General features: G+C 41.2%; 1 protein-coding gene across 1 annotated transcript; it reads right to left on the bottom strand.

The window, feature by feature from the left end:
• Positions 1-480: 480 nt before the first annotated feature.
• Positions 481-26,231, bottom strand: USF2 (upstream transcription factor 2, c-fos interacting). Its single transcript, XM_075190881.1, has 10 exons — positions 25,835-26,231; positions 8,446-8,492; positions 8,120-8,235; positions 6,222-6,341; positions 5,326-5,479; positions 4,683-4,770; positions 4,276-4,334; positions 3,698-3,792; positions 2,441-2,572; positions 481-1,865 (listed from the first exon to the last, which is right to left on the bottom strand). The coding sequence occupies exons 1-10, from the start codon at positions 25,870-25,872 to the stop codon at positions 1,776-1,778; spliced, it is 939 nt and encodes a 312-aa protein (XP_075046982.1). The 5' UTR covers positions 25,873-26,231; the 3' UTR covers positions 481-1,775.
• Positions 26,232-27,363: the final 1,132 nt, after the last annotated feature.

Raw genomic sequence — 27,363 nt, 5'->3', positions numbered from 1 at the left:
TGGCTTATGAACAGCAGTTTTCATCAGCTCTAAAAATGTAAAGACTGTCATTTCAAATATCTTAAGCTGTGTCAAAGTATGGAAACATTGGAAGCAGACACTTGCTGGACTCATTCAGCCTAATAAACAAAATAAAAGTCCAGCTTGGTTCACGAAAGGTACACGTGTTTATAAAGTGTTCTCAACGACTCCATTCAACTGAATGTAATTCTTCTGTATACATGAAATGTGTGCTTCTGGTGCGTTTTCATGCACGGAGCAGGACTTTAGTCATTGAAATGAATGGTGTATTCAATACATGGGATTTATGTGCTCCCTTCAATAGTACAGCTGAAAATTGGAGACACATGGACAACAGTGACCTAAAAACGAGTGCAATAGGCACTTGCCACCCAAGAGCACGTTGTGATTTTACAGGTGTCATTGCCAAAATGGCTGCCCCCACGGTGTGTAGACAACACATACAAATTAAAAACAAAATTACCGTGAAAGAAGCAAATATAGCGATTAGGAATTATAACAAGAGGCCTTGATAACAAGAGCAGGATTTTTTTTGTCTTCTTTTCTAAGCTACCATCCTTTTAAATAGATTCAACAGTCACAGATCTAGGACATGAAACAAATTTAACAAAGGAAAGAAAAAAATCCCAGTGTGCCAGTTTTGTATTTACGTGTGAAAAAGTGACATTAATCTACAACTATGCAATAAGCGGATCTCTAGGAGGGCAAATGCAGCTGTAAAAACGCGCACTCAAACAGCAGCAATGTGTTCACACAAAAAGAATTCATATACAGCTCAAAATAGCATAATGACACAATAACGCTGTAGAAGGATGTGTAAAGTGCATAGATACACCTGTCACCTGATCAAATATTGCTTTGTGTATGTTCTGCCCATGCAACTTGAGTGTAACGCGCTACCTAGGACACGGATGTACAGAATCAAGGCTTTAACACGCCATCAAGACCTGCTTGATACACAGCTCTACCTCGCCATCTAGTGGCAATTTTTTTTGCTTGCTTTACAGTCAGGTGTATGAACAGTTTGTAAAGGATGGCAAATAAAAAAAAAACCCCTCCAAATGTTGAATGAATTAAGCAAATTCGTAAAAGTCAAAAGAATTCATTGTACCTCTGGCAGTTTCGGTGCAGCAGAACCCCTGTTGGCATTTAATAATACAGAACTCTTCTGGATGCAGAAAGGTTAGTCTAATAATACAGCCTGTCGATTCATCAACTCACGCACTCCAGAGAATTACAACTGATATTTAAAAAAAAAAAGAAAAACAAAAAAGGGTTGTTTATCTTACCTAATTTTCATTGCTAAAAGTCTAAAGGTATGTTCATATTTATATATTTATAATAGAAAAAAAAAAAAGCAATGCAACGAATTAACCCTCTGCTTCTCGGAAAGCACTTCACACCCCTCCCCCCCAAACAGGTCCCGCTGGCAGTGAAGAGGCCCGACAGTTTTCCATGGCGTATATGTCCCTAGTAGAGGGGGGAGGGGAGCGAAGGAAGACCCCACGGTGGGCCATCACCTCCGTTCTGTGCCGCAGTCCACAATGTTCTTCACGAGGATCAAGAAAGATCTTTGACACAGTAAAATTATGGTGAGTTGAAGGCTGGGTAGATGCAGGGTGGTGGCAGGTGAGCAGGGCAAAGGTAAAGGGTAAAAACGAGGGGTGCCGATATACAAGTTTGTTTTTTTTTCGTGGCAATTTTACTCTCTACAAGAAAAAAATCCACACTTGGGAAGAAGCGCGACGATGGATCTACTGCCTCTGGCTCTCTTCCACGATCTCGATGCCGTGCTGCTGTAGCTGTGCTCTCAGAACGGTGTTCTCGTTTTTCTGGTCTTCTATCTGGAAGAGGAACAAGACTGCATCATGTAATAACCACAACATGCACCGCCACTGCCACTGTGGGCGGATTGAACAATGTTTTGTTTCTTATATAGATACATAAAAAGGAAGATCATTCCTGCTGCTTTATAGGAGAGGGGTTAACTTATTTGAAATCAAACTTAATGACCTACGAGTGTGTGTTCATAGCTCTGGCCAGCCGATAGCTGGGCAGGATATGTTAGGACTTGTAGTTTCACAACACCTGGGTGTATATTTACTAAACTGCGGGGTTTACAAAAGTGGTTATGTTGCCTATAAAAAACAGATTCTAGCTGTCATTTATTTAGTACATTCTACAAAATGACAGCTAGAATCTTATTGGTTGCTATAGGCAACATCATCACTTTTTCAAACCTGCAGTTTAGTAAATATACCCCCTGGAGAGCCAGAGAACACCGGTATGAGGATAGGGATGATCCCATTTCTTAGCCAAGTGACTGATCTACTAATATAAATGACAATTGTTGCTTGTTTGCAGAAACAATAAACTGCCCATAGACTCCATCGCAGCCCATGTTAAGAAGGTAACAGACCTGCTGACGTAGCAGCTCATTGTCCATCTGCAGCCTCTCTGCCTCCTTGAAGGTCTCCTGCATGCGCTGACTGGTCTGGCGCAGCTCGCGGATGTAGTCGCAGGCTTTGGAGAGGATTCCGCCTTTACTTTGCTGTAAGCGGGAAAATATTATTCTTTAGCCACTTTCAAACCGGCCAAAAGAGATTTAAAATAAATAACAGAGCAAAGTATGTCTAAAAATATGTAATAAGCGAACATCGCAGCTACAAATACAGATAGAAGCGTCTCGGACTTGTCAGAACTGGATATCTGAAATAAGTGTAGAAGAGGATTCCTGCCTTTATCTAAGGAAGGTCATTATTGCACAGAGGGCTCAACCAGATTATACAAACATCCTCAAAATATAGGAAATTACACAAAATATTGTGGATGTTGAATATTAGATTTAGGAAGACCTTCACTCAAATACGTTGTAGTTCCACCTGAAAGCTGAGCCACACTTGTTCCTCTTGTTTCAGCTGTGCCCTTTTCCACTTAGAATGTAAGCTCTCTAATGAGCAGGGTCCTTCATACCCTTTGTTTTCATGTCTGCATTTGTTTTGTCTTCCTTGCATGTCAATGTTTTATGTATGTCCTGTTTTCCCTACTGTATGGCGATGGGGAGCACTGTGGCACCTTACAAATCTATAACGACAATAGTAAAAGCCGTCATTAGGAACCACAACCACAGGACCAGAGTCCCCTTGTCAAAGGTTCTGCATTCTTGTGAATGTTGGCTAAGCCCACAGAACGGCTCCCCCTGCACTACGTGATGCAATATTACAGCACTAAACTGTACCGGTCATGCAGTTTTTAATAACCTAATATTGACAGTTCCTCCACAATAAAAGCCCAATTGCAGTTATTGAGAAAATCAGATTTAATATTGTGCCTCTCCCCCAATATTATACTTATTGCAAGAATACATTATGTACATTGGCAAGGTGTGCGCTGAAGATCATGTGACCCACATCTCATGTGATCATTCAGAGCCACACAGAAGTCAAGTTTCGTGCCATTTAATGACTCAGGAGTGCAGGGAGTAGGTTCACACACTCGCCAGTACACCAGAAGATGGTTAGCGTCACATCGACACGTAAATAGGTAAAATAAGAAGAAGATATGCAGCAGGAAATGTAACCGCTTATGTCTGTGTTGATGTGTGTAAGGGTCAGTCTCGCTTTAAGGTTAGACAACCACACAGCAATGGGACACAATGATAACTGGCTCCGCTCACCGCTCCAGTTTTACTGCTCTCCGTGTTGCAGTCTGGAATGATTTTGGACAGCTGGACAATCCAATTATTAATCTTATCTCTTCGTCTTCTCTCCACTACAAGAAAGAAAGTCACATTTTATAGCTTTACAAGAAATAAATCAGTGCACATCTGTAATCAGGAGCATCGGCATAATTAGTTGGCAAATCTTTTGTGGGGAACAAGAAAGTGATGTACTCTGTAAAGACAGAAGATATGAACTTACTGTGGCAGGAGAGAGAACATATGAAACGTTTACAAACAACGCAACAATGGACTAGAACCACTAGGTTGACACAGCATTAACCTAGCAATAGAAATTTGGTGAACTACCGGTGACTTATAAGTAGGAGATAATCTAATCACACGTTATCTTGCTTCAAACGGCCTCAATGTGATGCAAGATAGAGACGCACCATTCTCCTAATAGCTATTTAAGCAGCTGCTAAAAGCATTGGGGTGTGACAAAGGGGAATATGTTGTGTGCGCCTGGGGGCAATCCGCAGGTCTAGTGGGAGGAGCCTGCGTACAAGAGTAGGTGGAGTTAGACAACCAGTTACCTTCATTGTGCTGCGCTCTACGTCTCTCGTCGCGTGGGGTTTTGTTTCCGTCCATTTTACTGGAAAAGAAAGACACAAAGAAACCTAAAACACTGTGCCAACAACTCTTTAAAGGCAGGACAAGCTAAATAGACGTAGTATGTTCTGTAGAACCATACGTTGCTTAAGTGGGAGAGGGTAGAGGGAGTGAGGGCAATGACTGATGATATCAGATGGGTGGGGGCAAGAAGAGTAACCCCCCCCCCCACCAAACCCCATGTAAGAACAGAATGCTCACTTTTCAAAGTTAAGTTTTCCCATTAACCTGCATGTTATATCTGAGAAGTCTATTACTCCCATGTTCACCATTCATTACAGAGATCTACTTTAGAAGCAGGTTTTGCACTATGTGGAGGACCGGTACATACGGAGAGTAAGGATGAGTCCGCGGAGCGATAGTCCTTTGCGTTCCAGCAGGAAGTACGTCTTGTGGGGTCATCATGACATAGAATTGCCCTAATAATATAAACACATAATAAAAATATATAAATATAAAACACATAATCAAAATAAATATGGTGAATATATAATATTGACAACTATAAACTATAATGATATTATAAGTCAGCGAGGAGCATCGCTTTTATACAGGTCAGCAATCTCAGAAGTGACTTTTAATATCTGAAATAATCTACATGAAGACTTGCGGTGTTCCTTATAATACACCGGCTTTCCTAACAAACACTGAAGTGATATCAAAAATCACCGTTTACACAGATATAATTTACAGTTTATAAAGATATTGGCATCACATACGTATTGTGCATTGGATAAGGGATCCCTTACTGTACATTTATAAGGATATTAGAAGCGAATGAGGAGTTCCTGAGGTCTCAGCAATCCATGGTGACTGATCTTTGTAACTAGGATCCTGATTGTATAGTAAGAAGATCCAGATTACGGGCGGATTAAACTCAGTGCGAGGCGCCGTAGGAGCCGGACGTACATCTGCGTACAGGGTATTACAGTACTGGGAACAACGCTGTAATCGCTTGAAGCTCTGACACTTACCCCCTGCTTGTGTCAGGGCGGGGTCCGTGGTCTGTACGGACACGGCCGTTGTATCGCCCACCGTGGAGGCTGGGAAGTACGCAAAGCGCGCCTCCCCGCTGACCGCGTCTGTTGAAGGACTTCCGCCATTGCTGAAAGGGTTCTGGATAACTGCCTAGAAAACCCGGCACAGAACAAAGCAGCGACAGTCAGTTTGTTATCCCATCTAAAAGTAAGGGATGCTGAAATACATATATTTGTGGCACAAATAATTATAGTAGAAAATTATATTCAAGAACCATTACACTATAAAAAATGAGGCCACCCCACCCAGCACAATTTACAGACCCCCTGGACTTCTCTCACATGGTCGTGGTTATTATATATCTGCGGGATACCAAGTACACATGGCAGGACAAAGGGGGTGAGGGGGGTTATTTGATGCTTAGTGGTCCTTCAAAAAAATGTTACATAATAGTTTAAAGGACTAACCAGGCTTCTAGGCTGTAACATACAGTCAGTGGGATTCCAGCCTAACATTACTGTTTTATATTATATTCCAACTGACCTCATAAACGCCCATATACTTAAGTCATAACCACAGGGGGGAAACTGTGGACTGCCTACTTCCACATTGGTGGTGAGGTCAGTACAGGAACATCCCTAGAGCACATTGTGGCTACGGTTTGACTGCACAATACTCAGGTCAAACGGTCACAATGGTAAAATTATCCATTTATTCTCAGCTTATTGTCAACAGAAGCCCAGAGACCTCACAATGGCTCGGTATAGTTCTGGAAATATGAATGAATACCCCAATACAAGTCTTTACTCATTACTAGAAACATCTCTGGTGTTACATTGTTGCAGGGTTTATGTTTTGTAATACACAAGTAAAGATCCCGTTTGCGCCTCACCTGCGCCACAGCTTGCGGTGTGCCGGTAAAGGCGGCTGTGGACACCACGCTCACTGCTCCAGTCGCATCTCCCTGTCCGTCCAGCTGACCGTCTGTCACCTGGACAACCCGGTATGTCACCTGCAGGGGACAAACCCAACACACATTGAAGAAACCAGGCAGTGCTAGGAAGTGGAGCCACCGTTCCTCATCCTCAGAGCTAATGTTTTTTGAGGGATAGTTTTGGACATGGAAACTCCATCTCCCTCCCTAGCTGCTCTAGACATTCTCTCTAACACAGGCCTGGCCAACTTGTGGCTCTCCAGTTGTTGTGAAACTACAAGTCCCAGCATACCCTGCCAGCTATCAGCTGACTATCTATTGGCAGTGTATGCTGGGGTATGTAGTTTCACAGCACCTGACCAGCCACATGGTCTAATAGAATACAACTTCTGCTCTGTTGACACATATAATGTGCGCACCCTGGGTACACCCTGACCTAACGCAGCGTTATTGGCCAGATGTCCGAGATCAAAACCCGGGAGAGAATAGACCCGGGAGAGAATAGACTTCCAGATTATAAGAAAAGTGTTATAGCCACATATAAGACACATATTACATTTAATCACTGTCTACTACGCAGAGAAACTTTTTTTAAGTAACTATTCATCTCGGAGGCGGTAGGGGCTACTTTTGCCCCTGATGGTTTTGCTAGATGGCTTAACGCAGCACTACCAAATACTGAAATATGAAATATATTTACCCATATTCTGTTTAAATGGCATACATCTAGCAACCAATATATTAAGCACATCCTTACTTTATAGTGAATGTTTTAATCTGTCTTTAATGCCTAATGCCAGTGGCACCACCGTATCCAGAGGATTAAAAATAATTCTAACAATTCCTCAACACAAATCCTCACAATGTTATATAAACCACTAATGTGGAATTATGTAGATATGACTTGACCACTTTAAATTAATCTAGATCCCCCCGAACTTTAATTACAACTGGAATAAATCAACTTAATTATGCAAAAGGTGAAACAATGCAATCTACAGATTCTTCAACAACATCAGGGCTCAGTTTGGTCTGTCAACCAGGACAATTTATATCCCGACGACCAGCTTGGTGGAGGGGTGGAGAGTAGCCACGGGTTACCTGCTACTACTGCAGAGGTTTCAACTCCCTATGATTCCCCAAAATCAGTTCTGGTGACATCATAAAATAAAATGTTTCATGCACAAGACCATGAAATAAAAGGCTATTTAAGTATATTTTCATAGCGGTTACTGGCTGGTTCCCTAGCTGGAATCAGAAATGTAACATTAAATGGATCAATTCCTACCCTAACAAACTGGGCACTGCCATGATCTAGAGATCTACCGCCCGCTGCTGTTTACACTCTCTCTGATGCTAAAAATAATTTTAAAAAAACAAACAAACAAAAAAAAACACAAAATATCTATGATGTATGATGATTTAACAAATTAATTGTGGCAAAAAAAAAAACAAAACAGCCTTATGAGTCAAAACCTTTACAATGTCAGGATTGTACTCTACATTTCAGTCTACTATATTGTGTTTCACAGTTGATTTACAGACACGTGCGGCTTGCATACATTGTATCTCTAGTTTAGTTTCAAAATAAAAAACAATGGGAAAAAATGGGGGTGTCCACTGTGCTTTCATCTTCCTTATACAGCGGTTCCCATGGTCCATTTGTGTGGACATTTACTACAATTGCTGCATTGTGACTGGTTGAAGAGGCTGCCAATTACAACATTAATGGAGGCTGTGCCGAGAACAGAAGTCTGCAGCAGAGTGGACATCCCATCTAAAAGTAATATCAATCATTCCCCTTCCTGTGAGGGTCAGGCTGGACTGTATTCAGATGAATGAATCTCGCCGTGTACCTGTCCTCCATTGTTCTCTGTGCGGAACTGATACTGAATATTGTGGTCTGCAAAGGCTGCTTGCTGGACAGTGGCAATGGCCACCGCTGTGTGCTCATCAGTGCTCGTTTCATCCCCTGCAAAGATGGGTAAACGGGAAGATTATGGCAAGGCATACGTTATATGAAGAGTACACTAATAGGGACACAAAGGGGCTACACCAAGTATCTGATTCATGGACAGCAGTGCTTAAAAAGTGGAAAAACAGTTAAAAAAAAAAAGGAATCATTGATTTCTGATATGCGCCATTGAGAGCATTTTGACAAATACAACCCAGCGGTACTTACCGTCATGTAACTCTACCACTTCATCCGTGTCCTGTCCTTTATCGTGACTGCAAAAACAAACAAAAGTGTACAATTAAATCTAGCACACGCATAAAGCGAGGCACAGGTAGTGATGTCTTGTTGGAGTCAAAGCTCCATTCATGTTTGCAGTGGAAATATGAACATAATATCATGATATGTGAAGACAGTTCTATGTAAACGGGCTGCCCACATTGGACATTGTGGGGAGGTGGCTCGGAGAAGCCCCTTAAAAGCTCACAAATGGGAATGAGCCTCTTACTGTGTAACCAGAGTGCACAGGAGGAGGGAAGAGACCATTAGTCCTTAAAACGTCACATGGGTGTTACATAAATTCAAGATCTCCATTTAGAAAAACATATTTTCCCTAATGATCAACCAATGACAAGGACCATTCCAGCACAAACCTTATAGAGAATTGCACAAGAATAAAATGTATTTTACTACGGGCATACCAGCTATTTGTATAACATAAGTTATGTATCAGAATGCACAATTGGAAGTTACCGTGGCTACTAGAACTTGTGAATGGCCAATCATGAGACAGTCGATTTACATATTCAAACGGATATTCACACTTCTCAAAACACACCACCACCTATCATCACTGACAAAGTCTTCATTGACGTAACGCGTAGGGTCATATTCACACTGCTGATTACATTCCCCCAAACCATAGAATTCCCCAGCGCCGACACCTCCAGCGCTGTGAGACAAACGTCATTGAGCGGGGACCACTGGGGGATCCCCAAGCCAAAGTCATCCGCAAACAGCAGGTCTAGTGGCCGAAACCACGGTAGGACGAGTCGCCTATCCGGCCACAGAAAGCTGTGTGGAGAGAATCTCTCTACAAGTGGCACATACTCTGGAGGAGAGGCACTGACTGATCTCACTTTTTGGGCACGCACCATAAGGACAAGTACGTATCGGCTATGATCTGGTAAGACCCCGTTTTTCTTATGCAAGACTGAGCCCAGTATATGAATTACAAAATAGATCCAGACACAACATTCTTTACTACTAAACTCAGCAGGAGCGTTATCTTCATTGACAATTTTGTGATTTTATTCACATATATGAAACGACAGCTGGGCCCATCAGATGAAAGGCACTAGATCACCTTGTGATTACAAGTTGAATGATCACAGAACTTTATGGACTTTACAAAGGAATTATGAAACTTTTCAATGTGTTACCAATTGATTCAACTATTGATTGCAAGTTATTTATACTGATTTTTAATACTTTACATAAAAGTTTGTTTTTAATCATCTTCTTGTTGTATCCTGAATCAGCATACATATTGTTTACTTGAAACATTTCCTCTACATCTTCAATGCACCGAGACTATTTATTTTTGTGCAATCAACTTCATTAGAGGAAATGATAGCGTCCTCTTCGTCTGAGCAGCACACACAAGCCTGTATGTGTGTAATATATAATATATGATAGATATATATATATATCCCTATCATAGATATGATATATATATATATATATATACACACACACACACAAGTTAACCCGTGCATGATACTCATGCATTCTAGTCAAATCAAGCTACTTAAGGTGTTAAAAAGGTTCTTGTCATCTTCATCGCCACACGCCGCTAGACTTTTATATATTAGATAATGCTAAGAATTTAGTAGGTCAGTGTAGTATATAACTCCGCCCAGCAAGTGGCGCTGCAGCTTGAGCACTCTGTCACCCAATAGTTTTTTTTTTCCACACACACTAACACACGCCGCTAGGTTTTTATATATTAGATATTTTTTTTTTAATTTAACAGGGTCGTACAGGCCTTACAGAGAACGAATGAAAATCAGAGATGATAAACCAAAAGGGCAACTGAACTTACTAGCGATCAAACGTGCAATAATACAAGTATATAATATAAAACACTGTTACGATAACAGTTGATCATCTTTATAAAAGGTCAGCAAATACCAGTAAGACCAGCACTATAGTGTACAACCAGCTGTAGACACCCTGCAGTGGTCTGTGTATCTCACTCCCCCCTTCTACCAGTTTGGGAATAAGCGCGTCACTTGCCGAGGGAGTGAAGAGAGGGCCACGTGCCTTAGTGGCCACAGTCTCATTTTATGTGATGGGACCTTGTGATTCCATCTGATGCTTATTTAGTCTTCGCATCAGATACTGTTCTCCGAGTATCAATGTTTGGAAACAGTACTAATAATTGTTTTAGTAACCCAAAAATTATACCATAGTAAACTAGGCCTAAAACGTTACAGCAACTCCATACACAGTTTAAGGATTGGACTGCCTGGATTCTGGTCTGCGCAGTAGTAGCGGAGATGTTGTAGCACAGTGGTGAGCATTGCTGTCTCACAGCACTGGGGTCATGGGTCCTCCTCTGAACACTGGAGTTTGCATGTTGTCCCCCCAGAGTCTATGCTTAACTCCTGCAGTCCAAACACAAACCGGTAGTTTAACTGGCTTTAGACATATTTTTCCCCTAGTGTGTGGTGGAGAATTTATACTGCAATCCTACAAGGGCCGAGGACTGATGTGAATGATTCCATTCATGTAAAGCACTGCACACTAAAAGGTTAATAAGTAACAGAACAATGAACGCATTAAATGTAACTTTTTATTTGGCGGTGGAATTCTGGGAAATGTGCTAAAACACAGCCAGGAAAGTTATGGCTAAAACCATTAACCTAAGATTTCATTTGAGTGATTACAGAACAACACTAGAGGAAGCCTGGTTGACAGTAAAACAGCGTAAACCAAAAACAAACTTTGCTTCACCTGTAGATCCTTTGCCCCATTTAATAATTCAAAATGTCAATCTCACGCAAGACAATGACAGTAATAAACTGGTCATTAAGTGAATATGTTTATGTGCAGGACAATCTTAGTATGCAAAAAAATGTTATTTTTTTTAAACAGCGAAGCAACAAAACAGTAGATCAGATACAATGAAACGTTCCTCTCTGTGCTTTGCATATATTTCTATGTCCCCAATACTAAAAACAGCTTATTATATAGAAAGGCTCATTACAACCCCAATAACATTATTTGTAACCCTCATGACTACCACAACAGTCTTATAATATCTGTAACGACCAACGGCCACAAGACTAGAAGAGGTGGAAACTCCTAAGTCTTAACTAGTGAGAAAGACAGATCAGCAGCCAGACTTCAGACGAGCATTGTATGATCATCCGTCACTAACAGAGGGTACGATAACCCATCATAAGCGAAACGAAAAGATAAATGGATGTTTTGACACAAAACTGACACGTGGCTGCAGGAACAACTTATTCTGGATGTCATTTCTCCGAGGCCCAATCTCCCCCTCCGTATCAGCCTTGTGACTGATCCACCCGCCATGACCTCGCTGTGTGTGAGCATTAAGTGTTCTCTGATGCCTCAGGCAGCTCATTCTGTCATTAAATGTGTTGGCTTTCTCCAGCTGCGGAGATGGCTGAGCGGCCTCAGAGGTGATTGGGAGAGTTCCCAGCTATAGGCAAGTTGTGGTTGTATAAGCGCCCAAGAGCTGGGACCCGGGTGACTGCAGTTATCATTGGGAGTCCAAGGAAAGCTCTATCATTGATAAGGGACGTTATTTTGTAAAATTGCTAATGTTAAAAGACTTTCCACTTTACAAATCAGGGTCTCATGTGCCCAAACATTATTGTAAGACAGGTGTCCAAATCTGTTAGCTCTGCCATTTACACTTTTGCAGTGCCTCTCTCTGCACATTAATACACACTCTAGTTTGTGTAAGACATTGGGTAGACCACGGAGGGGCACTGGTACAATTCAGCAGTGTTACAGTGTGCACCGGATGTGCATTGTAAAGACCACATTTGCGCTGTTGTGCAGGGGGGGGGGGGGCATGGGTGGTCTTCCCTCATAATGCTAAATTATGTTTTGTAAAATTATGTTTTTTAAAAATAAAATAATAATAAAAAAAGCACCGTACGATTTAAAAAAAAAAAAATAAAAAATGTAACATGGTGTCTTGTAAGAGTGGCATGTAGTACTAAAGGCTAATGATTCCTATCCTACACGACCACTAGGTGACGCACTTGTGCAAGGCTGATCACATTGAAAATGTAGCCAGTAATGTTACTTTAAGCAGCAATATCCAATGATTCTGGCGTTTGCACTACAGACACCAATGAAACGTTTCCTTTACATAACAGATCATTTCCCGTACTGCAGCTCCCTAACAATTGCAGCATAAGAATGCATATACTTAATGAGCAACAGCTGTTCTACTGCTGTTGCTCATTTTAACATTTAAAAAGAAAATATAGCGACAGATATGGAGTATTCTGCACAGAGATCTGATCTCTGTCAGTGAGAACTCCAAGGCTGCTAAAGGCCAATTTGAACTAAATTAGTTAAACATAAAAGCAAATTAGAATTACCCAGGTTCCCGAGAGTCACACAATCAAGTTTGTTTGTGATTGTCACGGCAAGACCGTCAATCAGGGCGTTATTGATGGACAAAGCCATGCTTGCGAGATAAATGCCCGCCTCGGCAGACATTATTACCCGATAATATACATTCTGAGGCCACATCTGCTGAATGACTGGCTGACATCTCCTCCAATAAGGAGTGGAGGCTGCTGTATCGTCTCCTAGTCCCCTTTTATGAATAGATTGCAGTCTCAGTGGCCAAGCTATGTTGATAAATAGGTACTACTAGGTAAAAATGTACATGCAAACTTGAACTTGCTGGATCAGTGAACTATTTGGGATATTGTGGGCACACCTTTGGTAGATAAGTATACCCTCCGCTGGAATTCCCCCAGATTGCCGTGTTCCTGCACTGATATCATGGTTTGTACAATTACTGGCGGCAGAAAGAGATAATCCACCCACAGAGCTACAGGTGACGGCTTTCAGTAATTACATTTATATAAAGTCTTTGAAGTCATTTCTCTGCTAGTATTAGCTGCCAGCTTCCCGTTAATGAAGGGAGCTCTTGGATACACATTAATGGACAATATAAATGTATAATTTCATCTAGCAGACACTCCCGGATGGAAGAACTATAGCCATTTCACACTACGTTACAAGATTTTTTACAAAAGTTCAATGGATTTCTCTTTTCTGTGAAAAGCCCCCCAGACTGCCAGCCAGGGACCAGCTGAGACACAAAGCTGCGCAACGCTAATTTATCATGTCACTAGACAGGACACTAGATTAATTTAGTGCTCATTTGAAATAATGAGGTTGGCTGAATTGTCGTCATGTTAAAAGTAGCAAAAGAAAGAGGCATAGCCTGCCCAAATCTTGTCTGCTCACATAGTGTAACATTTACAACAAATACAGAATATCGAACATTGAAAATGTAACAGTCATTGGTCCCAATTATGAGGAAGCACCACTTATTGGGAAAGGGAGAGGGGGGGTCTCTTATTATTATGCCTTTTTCGTCATTAAGCCTCCCCTTCTGACTGTATATGACCCTACATTTCAATTATCTATATTTCTTTTTAACTACAAATTCATCAGCTTGGCTCCAGTGTGGAGAGAAAAGTTGGTGTGTTCGACAGACTGAAAAGGAGCATTGCCCCAGACGGTCAAGTCCCCACTAACATTACATTATACTTCTGTGCCATAAAAGATTACTTTGTTTTTTTAAAAAATAAAACACAATCAGTTGTTATGGATAACACAAACTTTTTCCTTTGCCCCTTTTTGATAAAGGCCCTTAACAAGGTGACTGAGCTCTTACAATGGTGATACAGAGAACAATATATTTCATCATCATCATCATCATTTATTTATATAGCGCCACTAACTCCGCAGCGCTGTACAGAGAACTCGCTCACATCAGTCCCTGCCCCATTGGGGGGGACAGTCTAAATTTCCTAATATAGACACACAGACAGAGAGACAGAGACTAGGGTCAATTTTGATAGCAGCCAATTATCCTATCAGTATGTTTTTGGAGTGTGGGAGGAAACCGGAGCACCCGGAGGAAACCCACGCAAACAAGGGGAGAACATACAAACTCCCCACAGATAAGGCCATGGTCGGGAATTGAGCTCATGACCCCAGTGCTTTGAGGCAGAAGTGCTAACCACTAGGCCACTGTGCTGCCTATTTTGGATTTCTAACAGGCCTGGCCACTACCTTCTAATCAAACCAGTAACCAAGGACAGAAATCTGTGCTGGTTTCTGTGTTTATAAAATTGGGATCAATACGAATTGCAAATTGCAAACTATCCGCTGTTTTGTTCATTTGAAAGACTGACAGCAACAGAGATGACATTGTTTTAACCTGGGAGAAAAGGGAAAAACCCCACAACAACTTATAGTATTTAGCTTATTCTAATGTAGTTAGTACCTCGTACGAGTACCGGTCCTGTCCAGAGTGTGTGTGTGTGTATAATATATAATAAAAATATATATATATACACACACAAAAACAGACATAGGTCCTCTGCACTCACCATGTACAGACTGGGGTGCAAGAGGGGGTTGCCCACATTGTATAGACAAGAGAACAGGGATACTCTGCACTCTCCAAACACATAATCAATGCTAGATCCAAGTACTGTTCTATATTAAAAACAGGGAATGTTAGTTCCACATATTGCAATATATGTTAAGCTGACCAACTCACGCCAAAGTCTTCCCATTCTGGTCAGTCCTAACATGATCAAATGCTATGCTATTTTATCTGGGCTTAAGGCTTACCTGCACACAGCTTTTAAAGGCAAGTCTTTCCCTAGCACTAGCAGCCATGGGAGACCTGGGACTCACCTGACACAAGTTGGAATTAATGTAAAGAATGGGGTGCAAGAGTCATGGGACTTACATTGTATAAACAAAAACAGACATAGGTCCTCTGCACTCACCATGTACAGACTGGGGTGCAAGAGGGGGTTGCCCACATTGTACTTTGGCGTGAGTTGGTCAGCTTAAACATATATTGCAATATGTGGAACTAACATTCCCTGTTTTTAATATAGAATAGTACTTGATATAGCATTGATTATGTGTTTGGAGAGTGCAGAGTATCCCTGTTTTAATATATATATATATATATATATATACACACACGATCCACCCAAAGACAAATGCAGATCTTTGCTTACTGAATACTGTAATGTACTATTTCCATGAAAGCACCGCCCATAACGACTCATTAAACCAGTGGTCAGGGAACAGGGGTAAATTACCCCAAATGGGGTAAAAATGAAATCCCTGGGGGTAATGCTGCCGATTCACATGCTGTCAGTTGGATTGTAGACCCCTTTAAATGTGAAATTGCTGTTGTACCAGAAGAGCCTCAAGGGTTGGCAGAGGCACTTCTTGAGCTTCGATGCAATAATAAAGCACGTATTGCATTTGAAAACAAAGCAGATCTGTCATATTTTTGGATGTCAACAGCTGCAAAGGCATCAAAATTGCACACGGGGAGGCAGTCAAAAAGTTGCTGCCTTTTGCCACAACCTACCTTTGCGAACAAGGATTTTCCACTCTAACGATAATAAAAACAAATGCAGAGAAATCGATTGAATGCTGAAGACTGTATCCAAATTGCTCTGACATCAAAATGCCCCAATATTGATGCTCTCGTATCAAAAAAATGAAGCAACATCATTTCTCCAAAACCTGAAGTTTTGAATTTAAAGCTTTCAAAGAAATTTTGAATAGATTCAATAAAATTTTGAATTCCAATAATATATAAATTTCCTTCCTTTCAAATCATGGGGGCAACATCGGCGTATTTAAATATATTTGGGGTAAAAAAGTTCCCTGACCCCTGCATTAAATGAACTGCCGTGTTAGAAGTAATGTAGTTATGCATATTTACCTGTTTGTTTAACAAAATAGAAAATCACAGCCAAATGTTTCTGTTACCAAAGTCCTTTCCACGCTCTCGATGCGTACCGCACACTACCATACAACAAGCCAGCTCACAGGCAGTAAAAGCTGAACTGTACAACTAATTCAAGTGAGAATATTATGCACTTTAACACTTAAATCAAGAGTTAAAATTGTAATTCCACGTTTGAAAGTGTTAAGCTAATACCCACTTTAATCTGCAAATAGTGTTGTATGGTGCAGTTCACAGGGGCAACTTGCACAGTAAACAGTGGGATAAAGATTTAATCAGATGTAGCTTTCCAGCAACACAATATAATTCTCTAAAAACTCGATGTATACTGTACTCCAGTGGTTCCCAAACTGTGCCGCGTCTCCCTGGGGTGCCACAGTGATCTCACAGGGGTGCCTCGGCCAAGGCCAGTTGTTTGCAAGTCAGGGGACTACTTGGTGCCTTGAAAAAATTATGGAGACCCTAAGGGTGCCTCGAACTGAGAAAGTTTGGGATCCACTGCTCTACTCAATAAAAAGACAATCATTTACATGGGTGATTTTGTAGCTCTCCATCATGTCCCGTGGAACAGAACAAGCTTTGCAGTACGACGACATTACAGTGTGGATATATTTGCTTTATTAAAGCAAAGGATTTATAGATGGGATTCCTTCATTAATCTACCAGACAAAACAACATAACAAAACATAACTTGTAGCACAAGCTTCAGGACAGAGAGGAACTTTTGCAAGCCAAATATTTACAAATGCAGTGGACGCATACTTCTACACCAGCCTAGATGTATTAGAGTCAGGGAGACACAATGCAATCCCCCCAGCATAAGTGCTTGGTTAGATAGGCATTTTGTGATTTTCTGACCAGTGGCAGAGTATTAAAGCTCAGTCAGTCTAACATTAAATACTATAGGACACAATGCCCCCGTCACAGCAACGCATACAGCATTTTTCCAGCAGAATGACTCTGGTGCGACAGGGAAACAGCACCCCCCACTCACATTACTATGACGCTCACTAAGCATCTCGTGGCTTTTTAACACCATGATTTCCCGGATAGAAAAACGCAGCGTTGTACAATGCACGTCTGACTATACCCTAAACCCTTTTCCAATTCCTTGTTGATAAAAGTTATAACCATGCAGACACATTTATATTAGAACTTCTGCAGGCTGGAAACCTAAAGACACAAGGGAGCTTTCAGCCAAGACTGTCCCAAACCAAAAGTTCAGGGAATCATGTATTTTTTATTACTTCAGGTAAAGGGCTTTTTCATTAAACCTACTAACCAGTTGATTCGTAGCTGTAAACCACAGAGCTGACATTTTATACAGCAGTGTTATTACAGGGTTGTCCAGTCTTCTGTTGTAGCGGTCAATAGCTTGACTTTGAGGGGGCCTGCGAGTACTCACTAAAACGAGGTCACCCTTAGGGTCTCCAAAAAATTTTCAAGGCACCCCTAAGTCAAAATAATTACCAAGTAGTCCTCCGCCTTGCTTACCACTGGCCCTGGCTGAGGCACCCCGGTGAGATCTCCAAGGCACCACAGGGAGCCTAGGCACACAGTTTGGAAACCACTGGCCTAAGGAATTATATTACACATGAACCCCTAAGAGAGAACATTGAATGAAACTGGAGTTGTCCGTTTTCTCTGTCTAAAGCAAACCAGTCATGTACGTATAGTAGGGGCTGCTAGATTGTGGGCTAAACCCACAACTGTACATTCACAGACCTCCATAGCCTAATAACCCCACTAGTTCACAGTGAATTGACAGACTGAGCATTGCGTTCAACACACAGAATGACAACCTCTAACGTGTGTAAGTGACAGGTTCACATTTAATAACTGCAGAAAGAACTCATACTAGATGCAACGAAAACACAAACAAACATTGTGGCATTAGCATCGCCAGTTATTACTGGGCATAATAAACACACTAAGATGATCTAACTACCAAAACACATCTCACATCACGCCCATCTGTTGGTAGGCTGATAACACACCCATTTGTCATATTCTATAATCATATACTTCATATTACACAGGAAAAAAAGACAAGCCGCCACTCTGTTTTCTATACGAGTGACCCACTGATCACCCAAGACCCTGACGCTGTTAAACTCTTCATTTGAGTCAACACCACTTTCACCATCATCATCATTTATTTATATAGCTCCACTGATTCCGCAGCGCTGTACTTACATCAGTCCCTGCCCCATTGCGGCTTACAGTCTAAATTCCCCAACACAAACACACACAGAGAGAGAGACTAAGGTCAATTTGATAGCAGCCAATTAACCTACCAGTATGTTTTTGGTGTGTGGGAGGAAACCGGAGCACCTGGAGGAATCCCACGCAAACACGGGGGAGAACATACAAACTCCTCATAGATAAGGCCATGATCGGGAATTGAACTCACGACTCCAGTGCTGTGAGGCAGAAGTGCTAACCACTGAGCCACCATGCTGCCCACATTACCCAGACGTTGAAAGAAGGAACGTACAGAAACAAACCTGCTTGCAGCTTTTGACTGCAACAAACAGATGGGGCACATAGCTGTAGCTTTTACAAAATGTATTGTTTCTCAAACGGTTACAAAGTCTAATTCCTAGAAGGAATTTTCCCTTACTGCTGGTCTAATATTGTCCCTTAGGAGCTTTGCACTCCCACATTATTCCAGCTAATGAAACGGTGTTGAAAGGCTGCTTTTTTTTTTTTTTTTTGGCTGGAAATCCCTGGGTGTACAAAGAAGGATTTGCATGAAGTTACTAAAGCGTTCTTACATATCTACAGTAACTGAAAGGACTGTGTAAAACAAGTAGTGTGACTATTCTCAGACAAGGTGAGGATGCAGGAATCCACCCACCGATAACCCATGCAAAAAGAATATTTTTACATCATTTTGTATGGATTACTGTTGTGCCAGTGTACTCCTGCTAGTAAAGCACAAGCCTTGGACTCTAGCATTCACTTAAACAGATCTGGTGCTTCTCTCCGTGGGACACACTGAAGAGTCAAGTAGACTCCAATAAGTTTCCTCTACTTACAACGGCAATAAATTCAGTGTACATAGGAGCTAACTAGGATTAGATCCTGGCTGAAAAGACCAGATTCATGTCTTCAGCCCCAGCGACACCAAATGTGATGTCAGCTCTTGAGCCTATAACGCTCATTGTCAGAGGAGGTTCAGCGAAAGTACATCACCATTTATTTATATAGCGCCACTGATTCCGCAGCGCTGTACAGAGAACTCATTCACATCAGTCCCTGCCCCATTGGAGCTTACAGTCTAAATTCCCTAACACACACACACAGACACACACACAGACACACACACAGACACACACACTAGGGTCAATTTGATAGCAGCCAATTAACCTACCAGTATGTTTTTTTAGAGTGTGGGGGGAAACCGGAGCACCCGGAGGAAATCCACGTAAACACAGAAAGAACATACAAACTCCACACAGATAAGGCCATGGTCGGGAATTGAACTCATGACCCCAGCTGTGAGGCAGAAGTGCTAACCACTACACCACGGTGCTGCCCACATCTGTAAACACGCACTCCAAAATCTAGCACCTCCAGCGTGAACATTTGTAAATGTCCCAATGGTAAGAACAAAGGAGTAAGGTGTGAAACGGATTGTTAATGCAAATTTTATACCTAGAGATATAACTGTGATATAATAAATGCCCAATTACTAGCATATAGGTAAAATAAACTGGAGACAACAGTTAAGCATTAAGCCTCCGTGAACCTCAATAGCTTGGGCAGTAACATAACGTGGTCTAGAAGCATGTATTTGCCAAAAAGTCTTAAAAGTTCTGGTCAGCAGTACCCAGACAAATTATTATATTATTGTAATAATATCTTTCAACCTCAAAAAGTACAAATAATTCTGTATGAACTCAGGAGTTCAAATGAAATGGTCGGTTTCCTGCCAAACACAGAAGCACTCTGCAGTAAGGCCTCATATGTCTATCTGAATGACCCACTTATCTCAGAATTATAGCTTCAAACAAACACATAGTTGGAAAGGATTACAAGAGGGGGGAATACAACCAGGAAAGAGAAAGTACCAGTAAACAAAGCAGGCATGCACGGCTAACAAACAGCACTCAAAGAATTTAAAGACTGAAGTTAAACGGCTACATACGTGAGGAATGAGTAATATTAGCAACACCCGAGAGAAAATACACACGGAGAGGAAATGGAAACCCTTAAATAAGGCTCTAAGGAAAGTTAGTGCTCCTCAGCCTTATAGAAGTGTTCAATATTAGTTTTAAAACGTGTAAACAAAATATTGCAGCATGCACAACAAACTGGCCCAAAGCAAACCATCTGACAGTTCTTGTATTAGTACTGATTATTGCCTGGAAACGCTACATTAAAATTACAAACTAAGCTGGTTACTTTGTTTAGTGTATCCTATAAAAAACAAAAACAAATAAAGGATCTCAAATCTAACAGTGAGCTAGAGTTAAGCTGGGTACACACTACAGAATTTTCCACCAACTTTTAATGCCGATCGATTTTACATGCGATCGATGTTCCGATCGCTCGGTACATGGACTGCATACACACTAGCCTTGTTTAGGACGATAAAGGGAAGAGCAGACATCCCTTTAGCGACTTTTTACAGCCATGTTGTCGTGAGCAATGACTAATTTCGTACTCACTGTTGTGGATCAGTCGGAAGTTTATACACACTACACAGCGGAAAAGAGATTAGAACGAAAATATTAAACGGTACGACCAACCAAATGAGGCGACAATCGTCCATTTGAGCAGACTTTCGACCATCGTGTCACTGCACACACTGACCAGACTTTTGAATGAGCGGTCGTATGTCGGCTGATTTAGCCGATTATTGGACGAAAACCGTGTAGTGTGTACCCAGCTTTAGACTTGACTTGGAACAAAGCGGACAAGTGTTTGCCTCTGGTCTTATTGCTAGGTAACTATACCATCCTAAAGACATTATCCGGATTTCAGAAACAAAAAAAAAAACCCCAAAACAAACAAAAACTGAACCTCAATTATTCTCTACTGTCTGTAACCAGAGATGTTTTCTGGCACCCAGTCATCAAAATATTTTATCTATCACTATGCCGTTAGCACATTGAGACAGCAAACGTGGCCCCACACACAATCAACGGCAATGTCATTAATTATTTACCAATTACTATCCTGCATCCCTGTCTAAGACACATAGGAACAAATATATTAATTCCGAGCTCCAACTAGCATTGTAAAATGATCTACTTCCTTGCGCTACTCAATATAAACCAATAAAAACAATTGCTTTGCCGGTATGTACAATGGATCGTAGTGGAAAAACAAAGTCATGCAAATATATACTATGAGTTCAAGGCCTCTCTGAATACACACAAATGTAATGTCCAGGATCAGACTCCATTAGTACAGAGAGACACACCACAGGAACCAGCTCTGTTTGAGAGAACACGTAAATAATTACCGAAATGTACTGTTGGAATTGAGTATATAGAAAAGTAAAAGGGATCCTTAATATATATGTATATAAGCAATACCTACCCCAGCCTTATTTTATGGAACCGCAAGGGTATCCAATCCTGTGCCTGCAAACGGTCTGTTTGTAGACAGTAGTCATGTAGTTAAGACACGTCATGGTCTTATCAGTTTGGCAAACGGCTGTCAGAATGTGGATATAATACACAAGTGTTAATATATATGACGGATGTCTGTATAAACAGTGAGTTCTGATGTCATCGTGTATAATCGGAGAGCTCTGATGTCATCACTTCCGCGTTCATTAGTAAAACTTGTGTATTATAAAGGGGCAAAGCAAACCCAACTATACATTACATATATGCCAGGTGCCAATATCTATGGTCTGTACAACAATCACTCTGCCTATGGCCTTGTGCTTTTATATGATCACACAAGTCATCTGCGGCAATATTCACAGTGTGGAGTACATTATCTCATTCAATATAAGTGAATATACAATGCTAGCTGTAATAGATGTTCATATGGTATGCTTAATATATGTGTTAATATAGTGAATAACGTGTAACTTAATATATGCTTGGTTATATATAATAAATGTTCGAACAGTGTGTGGATTTAACAATATATACAATGACAGGGGGAGGTATACAGATTATATAGTGTATATACAGTGACAGGTGTGATGTGCTCTGTATTATAAATATTATAAAGTGCACATCCAGTGACTATAGACAGTGATAGAAGGGGACATATGTCCAGTGACTTAAAGCATAGAATATATATATATATATATATATATATATATATATATAAAATGTGACTACACACAATGATAGAAGGGAATATATGTACAGTACTGTGTGATGTACATAGTGACAGGAAGATGTGTACATAACATTATATAGTGACAGGTGGGATGTGTGATATATAATATAGTGTATATACAGTGACAGGTGGGATGTGTGCTATATAGTATAGTGTATATACAGTGACAGGTGGGATGTGTGATATATAATATAGTGTATATACAGTGACAGGTGGGATGTGTGATATATAATATAGTGTATATACAGTGACAGGTGGGATGTGTGCTATATAGTATAGTGTATATACAGTGACAGGTAGGATGTGTGCTATATAATATAGTGTATATACAGTGACAGGTGGGATGTGTGCTATATAATATAGTGTATATACAGTGACAGGTGGGATGTGTGCTATATAATATAGTGTATATACAGTGACAGGTGGGATGTGTGCTATATAATATAGTGTATATACAGTGACAGGTGGGATGTGTGCTATATAATATAGTGTATATACAGTGACAGGTGGGATGTGTGATATATAGTATAGTGTATATACAGTGACAGGTGGGATGTGTGCTATATAATATAATAGTGCAGAGTAAATACAGTGACAGGTGAAATGTGTGCAGTAGAATGTAGTAAATACACTGATCAGCCACAATATTAAAGCCACCTGTCTAATATTGGGTGGGTCAACTTCGTGCCACCAAAACAGCTCTGACCCATCGAGACATGGACTCCACAAGACCTATGAAGGTGTTCTGTGGTATCCAGCACTAAGACGTTACCCAGCAGATCCTTTAAGTTGTGAGGTGGGGCCTCCGTGGCTCGGACTTGTTTTTACAGCACATCCCACAGATGCTCGATCAGACTGAGATCTGGGGAATTTGGAGGCCAAGTCAACACCTTGATCTCTTTGTCATGTTCCTCAAACCATTCCTGAATAATTTTTGCAGTGCGCATTATCCTGCTGACACAGGGCACTGCCATACCGTTGCCATGAAAGGATGTACTTGGTCTACAACAATGTTTAGGTAGGTGGTATGTGTCAAAGTAAGATCCACATGAATGCCAGGACCCAAGGAATGCCAGCTGAACATTGCCCAGAGCTGCCTTCTTACTATAGTGCATCATGGTGCCATCACTGCCCCAGGTAAACGACGCACACGCACCCAGCCATCTACATAATGTAAAGGAAAACATGGTTCATCAGACCAGGCCACCTTCTTCCATTGCTCCATGATCCAGTTCTGGCGCTCACGTGCCCATTGTAGGCGCTTTCAATGGTGTACAGGAGACAGCATGGGCACTGTGCACGGTCTGCAGCTACACGGCAAGCTGCGATGCACGGTGTGTTTTCAATTTGTACTACAGTAGCTCTTCATTGGGATTAGACCAGACGGGCTAACCTCTGCTCATCAATGAGCTTTGAGCGCCCATGACCCTGTCGCTGGTTCACCGGTTGTCCTTCCTTGGACCACTTTTTGTAGGTACTAACCACTGCATACCAGGACCACCCCACAAGACCTGCCGTTTTGGAGATGCTCTTACCCAGTTGTCTAGACATCACAATTTGGCCCTTGTCAAAGTCGCTCAGATCCTTACACTTGACCATTTTTCCTGCTTCAACACATCAACTTCAAGAACTGACTGTTCACTTGCTGCCTAATATAGCCTCTTGACCGGTAACATGGTAACGAGATAATCAATGTTATTCACTTCACTTGTCAGTGGTGTCAATGTTGTGGCTTATCGGTGTATATTATAATGTGTATACAGTGACAGGTGAGATTTGAGATATGTGATCATATAGTGTCTGATATATAATATAGTGAATTTAATGTATATACAGTAGCAGGTAATATGTGTACATTATATAATATATATATATATATATATATATATATATATATATATATATATATATATATTATATACACACACACACACACACACAGTGACAGAGGGATGTTACACACAGCAGGGAAGGTATGCAATATATAATACATATAATAATGCATATACAGTGACTGGCAGATGTGTGCACACACACATATATATATATATATATATATATATATATTATACACACACACACACACACACACACACACAGTGACAGGTGAGGTGTGTGATATATGGTCCCATAGATTGTAAGCTTGCGAGCAGGGCCTTCTCACCTCTTTGTCTGTTTTACCCAGTTTGTTTATTAGTTTATTATGTTTGTCCCCAATTGTAAAGCGCTACGGAATATGTTGGCGCTATATAAATAAATGATGATATGGTACGGTATACATACACACATGTAGAGTAAGGTGTGAATAATATATATTTTGATGTGTGCAGTATATAATATATATACACGACAGGTGGGGTGTGTGATGTATAGTATATCTACACAATGTAAGGAACGGTGTGTGATATAGATAGATATATATATATACATACACACACAAGCACATACACAGTGATGTGTGCAGTATATAATGTACATACAGTAACAGGATGCATGATATACAGTACATACAATGTAGAATAAGGGAAGTGTGTGATATATAATATAGTAAATATACAGTGATGTGTGCAGTATAATTTATAAGACATATACAGTGAAAGGTGATGTAATATACAGTTCAAACACACACAATGCAGAGTAAAAGAAAGGTGTGTGATATATAATATAGTATATATAATGTATATAGGGAGATATAATGTATATATTAGTGCCATACACGGTAGTGAAGGTGTGATACAATATATATAATGTATATATTAATACCATACACAGTAGTGAAGGTGTGATATAATATAATATATATATAGGACCATACACACAGCAGGGAAGGCGATATATATTATATATAATGTATATATTAATACCATATACAGTAGTGAAGGTGTTATACAATATAACACATATATAATGTATATATTAGGACCATACACACAGGAGGGAAGGTGTGTGATATATAACATATTACATATAATAGAACCATACACACAGCAGGAAGGTATGTGATATATAATATATATATATATAATGTATATATTAGAACCATACACACAGCAGGAAGGTGTGTGATATATATAATATATATATATATATATATATATATATAATATATATATATATATATATTATACAGACAGCAGGAAGGTGTCAGCCATGGTTCCCCCCCTCTGACTCTCTCACACACAGACACCACTACAGGCCGCAGCCTGGGACTATATTTCTCACCTGGCGGAGGAGTCGAGGCTCTGATCCAGCATGTCCATGTGTCGGGGCTCGGGCAGGGAGAGCCCCCCGGGTCAGGCTGTGCGGGGCCGAGGCCCGGGGCGGCCCGGGCAGGAGGCGGCGGATCTGATCACGGGGACAAACAGACGGGTCATGTGAGGAGATCCCTTCCCTGCCTCTCCTGCACCGCCGCCGGGACACGTGAGGAGGGAGGCGGGGAGAAGCACCTCACAGTCACTACACACCACACCGCACGGACGGACACACCGACCACCGGGCACCGGGCGGGAGCGCGCCTGAGACTCGGAGCGGGCGGGCGCGACACACACAGCGCCGAGAGTGAGGCGGATCCCTCAGCCAGCGCAGACAAGAGCGGGAGGGCCCGACACACAGAGCGATCAAACCAGGAGCGGGCGGGCCCGACACACACACACACAGCGATCAAACCAGGAGCGGGCGGGCCCGACACACACACACAACAGTTATCACAAACTTCTATTCAGCTCAGTGGCATTGGGGAGTTTCTCTATATGGGAATCCATGCGGCCGGGCCCGAAACACACTGCCAATAGCACCGTTCTATCCCGCTCGTTGACATTAACTATTCTGCCGGTGACCACAATGATTTTACAGTACACGCCAAGCCTCACAATATGGAGTTATTTAAGGGTATAATGCAATGTTTAATGTGTTTAACTAACCATTAAATGGGTTTAATGTGTTTTAGAAAGTCGGTGCGGGCGGGCTCGAGACACATGTCCCTAACTGAAAGAACTATTGTTGTGGTAAAAGTGCTGCGGGCGGGCATAAATCTCTTTTTTTTTTTTTTTTTTTTTTGCTGTTGTGTCATGAGAGGATTTATTAATACACCTTATACATTATTTATACACATCATTCGTCCCGCTCGCGCCTTTTTTTTTTATTCTTTATTCACATAGAACTTTCCAGAGAACGTTGGGCGCGTTCACGAGGAGAGCGGCAAAAAAAAAAAAAAAAAAAAAGAACCGCGAGCCGACTTCGAACAAAGGGATAGTAGAGCGCTCATTGGCTCCGCCCTCTACTGGCTGGGCGGGGCCGGGAGCTGTCAGGTTATAACGTCATGTGACAGCCATGGGTCACGTGACTGGCTGCAAGGCTTAGTGCACAGAGCTTCCATGGAGCTCAGTATTGTGTCTCTCTTGTACATGGGCATGCTGGGACTTGTAGCTCTACAACAGATACAGGTCGCCTAGAGAGGGTATAAATAAATATTATTGGCTGCAGGAGGTGTCAGTTTCCCATGCACCCTGCATATTATGGTACATACAATGGAAGTATTTTTATTTCCCTGTTGGTTAAAGCCATGCATGTTTACAGGCATGCATACAAATGATCAGACCAAAATTTAGGTAATTAGCACAGTATGGGGGTGGGGGACAGCATGGACAGGTATGTAGGCACTGTACAAGATGTGCAATAATGCAAATATTAGATTTAATCAGGACCTGGTTATCCAAAAGGCTGCAGCCTGGGTTGAAAGATGTTTGGAGAGG

This window comes from Mixophyes fleayi, chromosome 11 (assembly GCF_038048845.1).
Source record: "Mixophyes fleayi isolate aMixFle1 chromosome 11, aMixFle1.hap1, whole genome shotgun sequence".
NCBI lineage: Eukaryota > Metazoa > Chordata > Amphibia > Anura > Limnodynastidae > Mixophyes > Mixophyes fleayi.
This window is presented reverse-complemented; position numbering and strand designations above follow the sequence as displayed.

Coding starts and splice junctions, on each gene's coding strand:
- USF2 (XM_075190881.1), bottom strand. CDS start 25,872: ATGGACATGCTGGATCAGAGCCTCGACTCCTCCGCCAG. Junction 8,236..8,445: donor AGTGGTAGAGTTACATGACG/GTAAGTACCGCT, acceptor CCATCTTTGCAG/GGGATGAAACGAGCACTGAT. Junction 4,335..4,682: donor CGGACTCATCCTTACTCTCC/GTATGTACCGGT, acceptor TTTCTTTTCCAG/TAAAATGGACGGAAACAAAA.